The 15,127-nt window shown below is 37.3% G+C and overlaps 1 protein-coding gene across 11 annotated transcripts in view; it reads right to left on the bottom strand.

Annotated features, from left to right (window-relative positions):
- The window catches only part of NTNG1 (netrin G1), a 340,737-nt gene that overhangs the window by 319,938 nt on the left and 5,672 nt on the right, over positions 1–15,127 (bottom strand). For all 11 annotated transcript variants that reach the window (XM_045478470.1, XM_045478468.1, XM_045478472.1 and 8 more), the window contains exon 2: positions 11,213–11,974. In XM_045478470.1, coding sequence (XP_045334426.1) covers positions 11,213–11,458 — 246 coding nt within the window. In that variant the 5' untranslated portion in view covers positions 11,459–11,974. The remainder of the gene's footprint in view (positions 1–11,212; positions 11,975–15,127) is intronic.

The following is a 15,127-nucleotide window of genomic DNA, read 5'->3' as shown; positions in this document are numbered from 1 at the left end:
AATACTGCAGAAGTCTAGCCTAGGTATAAAGCTGTTTGGGACCTGGTTGTTAGCAGCAGAGAGGGTGAAAAGCAACTGATTTGGGATATATTTGGAAGTTTAGCTAACAGGACTTGTTGATATCTGTTGTGAAGGACATAAAGGAGTTAAGGAGGATTCCTAGATTTTTCATCTTGAGCAACTAGATAAATATAAGCTGCTGTTTATAGATATGGGAAAGACTACAGGCAAAATCCATTTGGGGAGAAGAAATCAAGAGTTCTATAATAAATGTGTTAAGTTTAAAATGCCTACTAGACATCCGAGTGGAGACAGCACGGAGGGGGTTGGCTATATAACAGTTGTTATTGATAGTGTTAAAAAAAAAATCAAAAGCATCATGCTAACTACTTTTCTCAACACCTCCCCCACAAGAATATGATTTTGTTAACTAGCCAACAGTTGCTGACTTATTATTCTGGTTTTAGATGGTGAACACAATATGTACTCCGCTCTGTATGATTTCTAACAGCTTATTTCCATTTATATGAACACGTTAATGGAAAAGAAAGCAGGAATGGAAACAAACACTGTTGATTGGTTCTCTTATCCCTGAATGAAGACACTCATCACATAATGTGTATTTCCAACATTCCACACACTCTGTTTACACAATCCAATTTTCTGAGGTTATTTCAGATAAAAGACATTTTAAATAACAAAATCATAGTATTGTGTTCATAGTCCAAATCATAAATGTAATTTTAAAAAAGGTTTTTGTGATGGTTTTATCCCACATACTACAAACAAAATTAGGGAGGAATTTATAGTATGGTTTATGAGTAGGGAATGCATGTCATACTGTCTGGGTTTATATCCTGTTCCAACTACTTGGTTGGAAAAGTTATTTAACCTCATGCCTCAATTACTCCACCTGTTAAATAAGGATAATGATGGGACTGAAGATTATATGAACCAACAAAGGCTGATGTTTAGTCAGTACAGTGCATGGTACCATGTAAGCTCTTGATAAATATCAACTACAAACATTATTTGTAAAAACATAGCACACGTTCAGTTCAACAAGCATGCATTAAGTACTGTTATCTGCTTCACACTGTGCTAGGCACTATTTAAAGCACTGTCTCCAGTGATGGCTAAATAGAATGCTATTCTGAGTCAGACAGTAGACACATTGATGAGAATGCTCCCTAACACCACGCATGTTATTAGTCTTCTAATCTTTGAAATCAAAATCCTTATGGAGTGGTCCAGGCATTACAGCCAACCTCAGATTGCCTACCAGCTCACTCTCTTTATCATGCACATATCCTCTTCTTGCAACTTGAGTTGATCATTTATGTTGAATTCTCCTTTCCCTTGAGGGAGAGTTGCTTGGAAGTGTATTTGATTTCTTCCTTTCATCATTTCCAAGAAGGAAAGAGAGCAACAGGAAAGAAACAAAAAGTTACATGGAATGGTGAAAAACCATTGTTCAGACAAGACCTGATTATAATGTAAGCTGCTAGACTTCTCAATGGACATCAACCCTCTGGAACAAAAAGAGCTATTTCTTTGTACCGAAGCAATATCCAGTTCAATTCTTCATTTAATATTTTAGAAGTCAGTTTCAAAGTAGGTCAAAGAATGAAAACCAATTCTGGCTCTTTCTTGGCTCACATTTTTAATTTTCATGGAACTGATACTATGTGAATCTATCTATTCCCAGAAAGATGGGAAGAAACTTACAACCTGCCAATCTCAGTAAGTTCTTTTCCAATATTATGCGTGTGAAACAACTTTCAGCACTTTCCCCTTTTGTAAGAAAAGAAATTCTGAAATCTAAAAATGGCACGTGAAAAACCAGTCTGCCCACTGGTCTGGTGAAATAAAACTAAAGCAGATTTCACACCAGCCACTTTATACAATTAATATGTTTCAGTATGCAACTGTTTCCAAAGGATGATACTAAATGAAAAGGGGTGCTTTACTTAGGGTAAATAACAACTTCTCCAAGCTCTTACATTAGGAACAAAAGATATGAGGGGGCACACAAATAAATTTTTCTCAGCTTTGAGATGATGACACCCTGCCACCAAAATCTCCTGCAAGAATATATAAAATTTCCACAAGATGAAGGGTGTGCAAAAGACCCTGAAACAAGACCTGTTCTGGAAGAAAGGATACTCGCAATTTTAACTTAACTGACACAAAAATGGTATCTGTTTAAAACGCCCAAATATACATATTTTTAATTGCTGGCTTCAACAGAAAAAAATAGGAGGAAAAAGGCAATAAGTGCAAAAACTACTACAATTGGGAATAAGAAACTTTAAATGGCCTAGAAACATTAAAAATCAATCTAAACACTAAAAAAAAATTTTTTGAGAGAGAGAGAGAGAGAGACAGAGCATGAGCGGGGGAGGAGCAGAGAGAAAGGGAAATGCAGAATGCAAAGCAGGCTCCAGGCTCTGAGCTGTCAGCACAGAGCCAGACAAGGGGCTCGAACTCACGAACTGCAAGATCATGATCTGAGCTGAAGTCAGAGGTCCAACCTACTCAGCTACCCAGGTGCCCCTGGCCAAGAAACATTAAAAATCAGTCTAATCAAGAAGCAAAAAATACATCCTTAAAAAATTAAATGTAATCTCACCTTCCAATATTTCCATTTATCAATACAAAATCACAGAAGTTATTACCTCGGCAGAAAAGATGGTGGCAATAAGGATAATTTTATCATTATTCTTTTTGGTAAAGTACATATTTTCACTTATCTGCTAAGGCCCTACATTAGAAGAATATTTAAGAATTTCCAGTTGAGAATCTCACGCCTAGCACATTTTTTGTAAAATGCTTAAAAGCAAAGTGTGAACTAATCATCTTTCTGGAGGACAATTTGACTCCAGTCAAGAGCCTTAAAATGTAAAAATCAAACAAACTAAATGTCTAGAAATAGAAGATTGATTAAAGAAAAATCCATATGGTAGAATACTACATAGCAGTAAATCTCAAACACATAATGTTGAATTTAAAAAAGGAAGTTATACAATGATGCGCACAGAATTTTCCCATTTATTCAGAGTTTCAAGAACAATCCTACCTATAATCTGTGGATCACAATCAAAATATGATTTTCAATTATTTGTTAAAGGTGAAGAAGAACCATAAGGGGAGAAAAAATTACCAGAGGGCATAGCACCCAGGAAGGGTAAGTACTTTCTTTGTGAAGCTTTTGTTTTGGTGGTGTATATGGAAAGCATGTGTTTAATGAGTTGTAATATAAAATGTATTTCTCACTGAGGATCAATTTAAAGCAAGTTTTAAAGCCACAAGTACTGTTATTACGGTGTAATTTGCCCATTTTTAGCTTGTTGCTCCCAAAGAGGTCCCCTGACTTTGCTCTCTACTGTGCGGCAGAAGCTGTCTTCCTCCTATCTCTAGAAGCTCTCTCTCAAGTCCACGTAAAGGAGAGCAAGGCCCAGAGAGGGGCCTGCCTAAGTCACACATGCTGATTTCAGTCCCCCTGACTGACAAACAGAATGTCTATTTCATTCCACTCTAGGGAATGCAAGAACATAGCCCTACTCTGTAGCCTCAGCCAAATACACTATAAGGAGCTCAACAATCAAAACACATGTGTGGGTGCCTAGATGGCTCAGTCGGTTAAGCTTCTGACTTCAGCTCAGGTCATGATCTCATGGCTCATGGGTTAGAGCCCTGCATCAGGCTCTGTGCTGACAGCTCCGAGCCTGGAGTCTGCTTCAGATTCTGTGTCTCCCTCTCTCTCTGCTCCTCCCCTGCTCATACTCTCTCTCTGTCTCAAAAATAAATAGACATTAAAAAAAAAATTTTAGGGGCGCCTGGGTGGCTCAGTCGGTTGAGCGTCCAACTTCAGCTCAGGTCATGATCTCGTGGTCTGTGAGTTCGAGCCCTGTGTCGGGCTCTATGCTGACAGCTCAGAACCTGGAGCGTGCTTTGGATTCTATGTCTCCCTCTCTCTCTGTCCCTCCCCCGCTCATGCTCTGTCTCTCTCTCTCTGTCAAAAATAAATAAACATTAAAAAAAATTTTAACATGTGCATTTACTATGGGAGGTTTTGAATGTGGGAGAAGAAGGATAGGTTCAATAAAAAAGACTACATTGATATATGTTCACCACTGCATGTAACCGATAATATATAACCAATAGAAAAGAACATTAAGCTGTCAAGGTGAGAGGGTAATTAAATAAAATATTGTATATCCACATAATCAGATCTTTATAGCTATCAAAACCATATTTCCTAAGAATATATAATGATACAAGTAAATGCTATAAGTGTAGCAGTAAATGGGAAAAAAAGATGAAAAAAATGTATGTGATATGATTCCAATTTTGTAAAACAAAATATATATTTAGAGAGAGAGAGACTCATAAGAAATATGATAAAATCACTTCAATGTTGCATGCGAAGCTCTTCTAATTTTTTTTTTCCAAATTTTCTATTTGGAAAAATACATTTCAAAGATTCAATGAGAAATGGAATTTAAAAATCCCTTATATACGCTTTCAGTGTTGGAACTGTGAGTAGATTTTGCCTCTCTCACCTCTCTTGAGAACATCATCATAAGCTGCCCAAGTACAGCAGCCAAACTTTTCCAGTTGTTTCTTAATTTACAGAGGAAACAGATTCATGATAAAAGTTCCCAAGAAACAGAAAACATTCTAGAAAATCAAATACTACATTGAAACAACTGATCAATTAATCAATTAAAAGCATGCTATTATTTATTTGTTCCCTAGGAATATGTTAAATGCTATGAAGTAGGAAAGCAATATAATGCACAGTCTCTGTTGAGTCACGGTAGGCTTTCTTACATATCATCTCATTTAAAGAGTGGTGATCCAGATAAAGAATCAGGATACAATAAACACACAAAACGAATATGCATGTAGGTGTATTAATCAGTAAGATGTAATAAGTGCTAAATGGTACCACACAGTGAAGTACACAGGCAGGGCTAACATATATACTCAGTCAACAAAATGATACGTGCTGAAATTGGCAGGAAGTATATATAAAGAAACACACAGACCTTGAAGGATGGGTGGAATCAACACAAGTGCAGAGAAGCACAGACGATTCCAAGCAAGAGGAATGTCCTCTGCTTGTCCTCGCAGAGAAAACACATGAGATGAGGGACTTCCTGTGTGATGACACTAGTTTTCAACATCAGACGATCAAGATGCCAGCCTAGGACCCGTGTACAGTCCCAAAGCTCGGAGAGCAAGCCCACCTCACCAAAGTCTGGAGAATATGCCTGAGAGACCCTAAAACAATCTGGAAGGGCTATGGTATTTTTAGGATATTGCTTTTCACACTTTTCAGTGATATTCCCCTCCACAGAGAGCAGATAAGATTACTTCTTGGGGGACTGAGGAGTGTTTCATCTTTAAAAATCTTGCATTTGTGCATTCAGTTAAATGCTTCTCCCAATCTTTGTGTAAAATTAAAGCTCCAGGTAGATGAGCCATGCTTATCTTAGCACACTCCAGCATCAACTAAGTTAAAAAAAATACATACATACATATATATTATGTATATATGTTACATATATATACACACATGTGTATATGCATATTTATATATATGGCATATATATAGGTCTAACTCAACACGTTTTATGATTTTCCCTCCTATTCCATCCTGCCAGACATAAGGAGCCATTCTACCACTAACCAGGCCACTAGGCTGTCATTTAAACACTGTGCTTGCATCTGACCCACGCAGCCTTTTTCTATCTTTTTCAGACATTGTTGAGCATCAGGCACTTGGCTACCAGATAGTATTCTCCAAGTGGCCCTTTGATATGCAGCAAAATAATGTTTCACCTTTAAATTCTGAATGCTGGCTTTGCTGTTCTGCTCCCCCAGCCTCTGAGTACACACTACTTTTTTATTCATTTTTCTTAGGACTCCTTGATTTCCTTTGGAGGCAGGGAACACATGTTATTTGACTTTGATTCACACCACCACCTCTCAGTTTTGCATGTGCTGTATGACTCTGCTCACTTCACTCTGCATTCAGTAGTCTGGAATACTACTTGTGAAGCCTCAGCCCAACACAGACAGAGGCACTTGCAAACACAGAGAACACTATCTGAGAACATTCAGTGACAGGACGTGGTTTTAAGTTTTGTTAGCCCCACCATAATCTTTACCAACTCCCTCCCAAGCTCCCTCCCCATAATATTCTGTTCATGCCATGCCACTGAACTTCAATCCAAATGCAGTAGCCCCCTCCCAATCGGATCATTAGCCATAAGTCCCCTGAAGGTGCCATACACAAGGTCCTAGTGCGAATGGGAAAAAAGGTTGAATACAACCAGATTTAAAGCCCAGCTACAGTACTTTAGACTTGATGCAACAGACAATAAGGAGCTACGGTAGGCTCCTCAACAAGGAAATACTTGATACAGTGATAGATCAAAAAGATTGATCTCCATGAAACTGAATTCATTTCAAACGTGAATTAAACTTTTCTATGAAATGAGTCTAAATAATGAACTAAATAACAATGAAGTGTTAGTAATGAAGGAACTGATGGTTTTTATTTTTTAAATTCCATTCTGGGATAATTAAGGGATAAATCAGTTCAAATGAAAGATGTCACTGTTATTAAAACTTCATTCATTTATTGAATTACATTTCATGTGAACAGAGTTCCTTTAAGATTATTTGATTATCATATAAATCAATGTCATTTCCAGTTTTTGGAAAATTGATATTAATGCCTTGTCACTGAAAATGTAACTCAGTTTATCAAACTAATTTCTCAGAGGCCACCTGATAGCCACCAGATGGCAACCTGCACTGATGTCAAATTCGAAATTTAAGTTCTGGATTGCCCTGCAACTATGCATTACCCCTCACCATCCCGCTGGGTTCCGTTAAAATCATAAAACCCAAAGGCTTTCCACTACTTATCTAAATTCCATTTGAACAAAATGAAATATGTTCTATCCACAATGCTTACGATAATTAAGCATATTTTTTTTCTTAATAGGAGTCTATCTGGAAATAGCACAATATGGAACAATCATTAATAGGCCTGTTATGGTACTTGAGTAAACGCCTATCAAGAGCAGGGGCACACATTAGTAAATTTCCTAAAGAAAATCCATTTTCATTTCAAATTCTGACATTTTATTTAGAAAAATTACATCCTTTCTTTTAATTATTTCAGTAAACATAATGAGGGTATTGCTAACTACACCTCAGAGTACTTTATTTTCTCCATTTTTTTTAGTAATATGAGTCTACTTGTAATTAAAGGCGCACTGCATTCATGATGCCGAGGGTCTCCAAGGGAAACACTTAATGTCCACCTCATAATATTATGCCACAATTACATGCACAGAAGACTTTTTAATAATCTTTGTTTCCTAATTTAGTTTTGATTGGCTCTGAAATCCACAGCAGCTCTCAAGGGCTCCCATTTCCACAGTCATCAGCACTGCTGCACCATCAATTGTACAAACGCACATGACTTCTTCCGTCTGTGGGCTTCCTTTCAAAGCTTCTGTTTAACTTATCCAGAAAATTAGCTGCAGGCTGGAGATAATTGCAGATAATTTTGCCATTTTTAAGCCACTGGGGTGTTGCGTGCAGATATGACAGCTAAGTTTGTCTAAACACAAAGAACAAGTCATAGCTTTGTGTTGTCACTTCAGCTTTACACACGGGTTCAGATCATCCTATTTGCTCTTTATGCAAATTGAAACAAATTGTCGTCACTGGATGATCTGTGTTTTCTGACAAAGCTGTGCTATGTGAAGCTTTTATGTGGCTGGAAGAAGGACATGATCCATACTAACATATTACCCCAGCCTAAAAAACAAAAAGCCTAATCTATGCTTCTATGCTTCAGATTCTTCCTCCTTGGCAGAGATATTTCTTGGGCCACCAACAACTTAAAAAGAATACATTAAATTAAAAAGAAGATGTATGGTCTCAACATACATAATTCATATATATTAGTCTCAATATACACAATTCATATAGATGTGTGTATATGTGTATATGTTTCCCCTATTTTACTGTCATGAATAGGAACAGCAGAGTTCTCCCATAAAATTAATGTTCACAAATACTGGTAGTACTAATATACAGCAATTTAAAACCACTATATATTAAAGAGTTATTAAACAGGTCATCTGGGTTAGCAAGCTGAGATCTATCGTCAAACAGAATCACGTGGCCCTTTTTTCCGTAAAATTTCACCATAAACTATATGCTGCATTCCTGGATAGTCACAGCCACATAATGATGGAGCAAGTGCAGAAAGCGGCAACACTGACTCTTAACACATTGCCAATGAACTTCAACTTTATACAAATCAGCCAGGGGAATTTCAGCGTATTTCTCTCACCAAATGTGCCCTTAGTGTTCAGAATTGTTATACTCACAGCTAATAAGGGTGTCAGTAACTGAGCAGGTGATTTCTGAAACCATTTTGCAGCAAACATTTACATATAAGGGCTAAGTAGTGATTGTGCTTATGTGGCAGCAACGCTGATGTAATGGGCCATAACGACTCTGAGGGAGCAGGAAGGGATGGATGTGTGTGTCAAGGAGGAAAGTGTGAAAATCATAACACAAATGACTTTATGGATTCCCATTAGACCTTGGGCTAGGGAGCACCTAAACAGGTCTGATATGACAGCATCCCGAGACAGCTTTACAGCCTGGTGTCAGGAACCCTTACACTAAAGAGTTTTATGGAAAATCCAAAACTGTACAGAGAGGAAGTGTTGCCCTATTAGGCCATTATCATTGACTTGGCATATAACATGCATACAAATAGCCCCAAAGTGTGTGCTTAAAGGATAGGTTATTAAATCTGTTCTGCCAATCATATGCATATTAAGGAGTCCAAATTAGGCACTGATAGGTAACATCGCACAAATCGTACACTCTCCCTTGAAAAACGTTTCTGCTCCGTGACAGGTTTACATGCACCAAGGCTTCCAAATATCTGCCTCATACTCAGATGTAGCCTTTGAAAAGGCGGTCTTGTGGATCTTGGGGTAAACATACAAAGTATACATATTATTGCACTTGAGAAAGTTGAGGGATATCACTTTAATTCTTTTTTCTCTTTTGGTCTCTAACATCACATAGCTAGGGAACTGGTAGGGAACTGACTTGCTTAAAGACCTTACACCATGTGCTGTGAAAGGCATGAGAAGCATGAGAAGTTCTGTAATGTGCCCTTTCCCACTCATGATCGGAAAGAGAGGCACACTAAAGACACCCAGTCAATAAACCCTTCCCCAAAAGGACAGGAACAGCGCCGAACTTGCCTTATCTTGCCAGGGGCTGAGATCAGGAAAGCTGCATATTTAAATTACAGGTTGAACACACTATACAGGACCTATGCAAGTGGAAACAGCACGCTGCAGAAAGATGTCTGCTCTTTTACTTCAATCTGTAAATTATTAAACAATTCCAGAAGAGGCATATTGCTACAAGTGCCATGCAAACCAATATATAGAGCTAGAGTGTTCTTCATAATATGAAGAGTTGGCCCAGAACTCACTCTCTGCTGTGAGGAGTGCACAACTTATCACCTGCACAGCAATTTCACTCCAAATTTGCAATGAGATCTTAAATTTGACCTTTTATGAGAGATTATCAAAGACCTTACGCAAAGCCAACAAATGTCCCTGCTCTTTTACAGATTTATTATAGTTTTGCTAATGTGTTTGAATGAAGTACTCTTCTAGAAGTCTCTGGTTTCTAAAATGTACGTTTTTTTGTTTTTTGGCTTGTTTTTTGTTTTTGTTTTTTTTTTTTTTGCAAAGCACATACCTGTTTCCCAGAGAGACGGGTCCTCTCTTTGAAATATTTAGTCTTTCAGGGCACTTTAGTCATTGTGACACCTAATAGCCAAGATCTTTTTCTCACCCTCCACAAAATCAGGTTTAGACTATAATTCAAACCAGTCCCCAAAGGCACTTCTGAAAAATGGCAAGCCGTTAGCTTTTAGGTAAAAACACTCTTTATTGCTCAAAATTGTTTCCTATTACAAAACCTTTTCCACCGTGCTAGGTCTAAGATGATCTTATGCTAATTTAACTCACTGGGGACTGTGAACAGATGCTACTTTGATTAATAGTTTCACTATCCTGAAAATGCCAGGCCGGGTTCAAGATAATAAAGTCAGATAAGAATACTATTAAAATCTGCCATATGATTATATCTGTTACGTGGGGGGAAATGGGATCACAATTCCTCTACCAAATAAAGACCGCCTGTAATAATAAAAAAAAAATGACATAAACCAAATGAACACACTATCTGGACTCTCTAGCACCTTCATTTACATCAGCTTAATCACCAAACTCGTGACTAATACCTTTAGGTAAACTTTCAACCATGTCCTTAGTGAAAATCCCATGTGTCACTCCAAAGTTCTCCTTTCACATAACATTTAACTTTTCACCCCGGAAAAGACTGATGTACACCACAAAAACAATGAATTCTTTAACTTGGCCTCTCAAAAGGATAGTATCTGAATTTGTATGCCGAGGTCATTACTTTTCAGCAAATATGCTTTCAACATTCCAACATTCGTATTTAAAATACCCATAGTAAACCAGGACCCTTGAAAATAAGGACCCCACATGAGTTGACAAACAAGACTTTTCTGGAGGCATTACCTCCTCTCTTCTTTGCTTCTCTTCTCACTGACCTCCTAACCAAGGACTTCCACATCACATCAGTTTCCTGATGAGGAAAACCATGAACTCTAACCTAGCCTTGAACAATGAACCTCAAGGGTGGCCCTATACAGGCATGTGAAGAGAACTTTGTTTTTCTAAAGTTGGTTTACCAATGGATTTTATCCTTTACTATAAGACATTTGGCCTAATCATATTCCCAGACTCCAATCTGAAACTGAACCCTCAGCCAAACTCTTTCTTTTCTCAGTTATATACAGTATGCCTGTTTCAGTGGAAGCTTTGGTTTGTAAGGAAGGCAGAAGGCACGTTCCAGTGCATGAATCACCCTGCAAATCGTAATCCCAGGTCCTGCAAACCTCCACCGAGAAGAAAGCTAGCCTATTAGCACCAATCTGCCACCAGCAGATTCAGCTCATTGCTTGAGTTTTCACACTCACCACATCTGTACACGTAAATGACATGCCTCCACTTAATATGAAACATTCTATTCAAAAGGGTTGCCTCACCATTGCACAGAATGTCTCAGGAGGGTCTCCACAGGTAATGTCCGGAGGATCCAGTTTTACTTTCAGATATTTGGTCATGTCCGTGGATTCCGGCTGACAGGCCATGTAATCCCAAACTTTCCCTTCTTCTGTGTAAATCTGAGTCTTACACACATCGTAATGTCCCCATACCAAAGGGTAGGGCTGCATCACTGAGGACACTGTAACCCAAAGGGCATGAATTGACAGGAATCTTGACAAATACATCTCTAAATTCTTGGCAATCTTTGTGGTAATAAAGCAGGGTTTGCTTATTTGTGATCTATGTCCCTTTTACATATACATATATGTGTATATGTAGGTAAGTCTATATATTAAAAAAAAAAAAAAAAAAAAAAAGAGGATGAAATCTCAATGTAGATTCCAAATCTAAAAGCCAAGGGTTGATATTGTGCGTGTTCAGGTATATCGAGGATTTGGGTGGAAGTCTAACATACTTGTGCGGTAGGCATCGCCAACAACGTGCAGCTTTTTCGTTGTCCTAGAACGTATCTATTACACTCAGGTCTAGTTTGGTTTTTGTAAAAGATGTCCAGGAGCAAAGGATGATTTAGCGATGTGATGGCTCTGCCGTTGTACATCCGATAACCCTGGGTGATCCTCAGTGCTCGTGGCTCACAAGGGATGCTCAGATGTACTGATAGTATCTGAAGCAAAAGGATGAGTGTCTATAGCCCGGTGTCTGCTTCTCATCAATCATTCTTTCCTTCTGGCACCAACACCCTTTAAGAAACAGGAAGAGTAAAAGTTATTGCCCCAGAATCGATGCATTACAAAATGTTTGATATGTTGACATTTGGGAGGGTTGATGCAATATAAAGCAAATTGGTGTAATATGGATAACCTTTACGCCGATGCTTTGCTAGAATGAGCAAACCACAGAAATCATTCACATTGGGGAGAATTTTGATACGAAGGACTTAACTCTTCCGTAACAAAGACAGATGTGCATGTTCCAGGTGAGTTACAGGTTTTCGCTTCAAAAATCATATTTCCATCTTGACAAAACTGAGAGCAGGCAGCTAGATTTAAACATTTCTCATGGATTGCAATGCTAGAAAATCTTACAGGAGAACAATGGGGGAAAATGAACGCTTTTATAACAATGACAAAGAAGTGACAACTACTTGTATGCCTTTTGTCTATTGGCAAAGAGACCCTAAAAATCTCTAAATTCCTTGTACATTTCTTAGCTTTTGTTAGCCCGAGTGAAAAACTGGCATTGTTGGCACATGGCTGTCCCTCTGGATTTGCTCATTATATGGAAGAATTTAGCCTCTTTTGTTTAGTTGCATTTAGTGATAAAGATAACTTGGCTCTCTGGAAAAAATACTCAAAAATAAAACCAAAGGAGCAAATTTTCCTTTCATAAGAATTTTCTATTTTCTTACATCTTTTTATAGCCATTACATCTGCATTTGCACTTACTTTTTGTAACAGAAGAGAATTTGTCCCAAAGGCAAATATTATACACTGCCTTAAAACTAAAAGCTCTGTAGTAAAATGCACAATTTAAAATGCACATATAAAAACAGCTGAGGGTGAGTTAACAGGCCATGAAGCAGAATAATATGGCACTAATTCTAACAGAAAATAAAAATTACTGTTTAAAAGTACTTTTGGTCAACCGATAATGCAGCCTACATAACTATGAGTACTAGTCATTGGTGAGTTTAACTGGCAACTTTTCTCTTTAGAGATCACTGTCCAAATCTAAACAAAAACTAACATTTGGAACCCAGGTGTAAAAAAGAGGTATTTGTGTAATTAGTTGGTTCATCGTGTCACAGTCCCAATAATTAACTATTTTTTAAACAATTGAAAAGGACAAAAAAGCCCACAGTTTAGAAAATACCATTACAGACCCTTTAATTCACATTAAGCAGTTTAAATAGGGAAGTTCACTATCTTCAAACAATCTTGTAAAAGGAATTCAATATATTTAAATAATGCACCATCTTAAAATGAACTAAGCCACAGAGACTATGAAATGCCAAGGGATGGCTGAATAGTGTTTCCATAGCAAAGTAATTTATAATAATTGCTTTATGGATGCAAGTGCAATTTTCATTATATTCAATTCATAAAATGTTATCATCCACTGCAATTTGTGATATTTTCTATTAGGAAAAGTGTTGAATATTTGGGTTCCTACGAAGCAATAATTAGCAGTTTGTCTAAACATGTATAAACTGCTGATTTGAATCTGCCTCCTCCTTGTGACATAAAGACTATACTATACCGTGTTGGGCACATTTTGATATCTTAAGCTAAAAAGAAAAAAATCACAGAGAAGCATGTGTTGTGGCTAGCACAGCCTTCTGCTTTTTCAGATTTGGTGGTAATTTTAAGTTGATATTTTAAGAAACATCCAACAATTTGACAATTAATAATCTGAAAAGGTTGTGAAAATAATACACATGCACATTTTCTAGATGCATTTTCAACTGTGTGTACTACTCTGTTATCACAAGAAGACTCTCATGGGGTGTAGGGGAGCTGGGCATCACGACAGCAGAAGTGTAAAATCTACTAGACTAGAACTTATTAACTTCAATTCTTAATTTCAAATACTTAGCAACTTATTTATCAAGAACAATATAATCTTGAAGGCCAGGAATGGACTGCTCTGAGTGTGAACCAAGTGAAAATTATGAATTAGTTTTTAATACTGTTTTTCAAATGTGACCTTAAGTATATATTTGAATGCTCTCGGAGCTTAATCTTCACTTTTTTTGTTAAACGGTAAATGTTATCCCCTAATCTATTTATGTCTTATATCCCTTTCTTTATCCACATTTTGCCTTCCTACAACCACAAAATAAAGGATGACCAGGTGGCTGTACATGAAAAATTTGGACACTAAGGAAATGCATGTGAGCCTGTTACTGTTTCCTGATACAACAGCAATCCCAATAGAACGAATTCTCATTAAAGTATAGCAGAATTATAATGATGGTCATTACACAGAATTATGGACTACACCATTGATCGAATTTAGAGCACTGACAAGGAAAAACGCAGAGGAGTGCAAGATATTTGAATATTAGGCAGTTGCAGGACTGTGCGACAGACATTCTTGACAAGAAGCAGCCAATTATAGCTTAAATTTCTGGCACATAACCAGTTGTGATTAATAGTTTTCCATTACATTACAGACATATTATTAATGTATTAAAAATGTCAAGCTTTGGCAAGCACTAATATGGCATGGCTCAGTTAGTCTGCAGAATTTACATTTAATGAGCTCCCATTGACACAGAAAAAGATATTGACCACGCATATTACAGATCAGGAGCAGAGGGTCACTAAGCTGTTCTTTAACATAATTGCTTAATTTCATTCTAATTTTTGTATTTGTAGCATGTATTCTAGTGTGTATTCTTTATATAAGGTCTCCTTACTTTTTTCAGTGCCACATACACTTCAAAGAAAATCCTCTTAGTTTAAAATTAGTAAGAAATTAAATTTGTGAACTGTCATGACACACAGTGGGAAAGGAAGCCTCTGTCAAAATGGAAAAGTTGCCATTAAAGTATAATTATGGAGTTTTCAAAGAAAACAAAATGATATGAAAATAGAATATTGTTTACCCCCTAACCTCTATTGTCTTAATGGCACTGGTTCCCATCTGGCTATGCTTTCAACCAGGTTAAAATCATCAATTGCTTCTTAAAAGCTAGGTCATCACAGCAAATATCGAAGCAAACGGATTATGACAAAGACAGTCAATGACATATTTGAAGGTTTAATATAGTAAACCAACCCCTTCTGGCCCATAACTGAACTGATTGCCAAATAATATGGGCTTTCAATTGTATCAGGTGTCTGCATCACCTAAATGTGAGCAGCTTCAGAAGAGCTCTGGGCAGCCCC

This window comes from Leopardus geoffroyi, chromosome C1 (genome assembly GCF_018350155.1).
Source record: "Leopardus geoffroyi isolate Oge1 chromosome C1, O.geoffroyi_Oge1_pat1.0, whole genome shotgun sequence".
NCBI classification, from domain to species: Eukaryota; Metazoa; Chordata; class Mammalia; order Carnivora; family Felidae; genus Leopardus; species Leopardus geoffroyi.
This window is presented reverse-complemented; position numbering and strand designations above follow the sequence as displayed.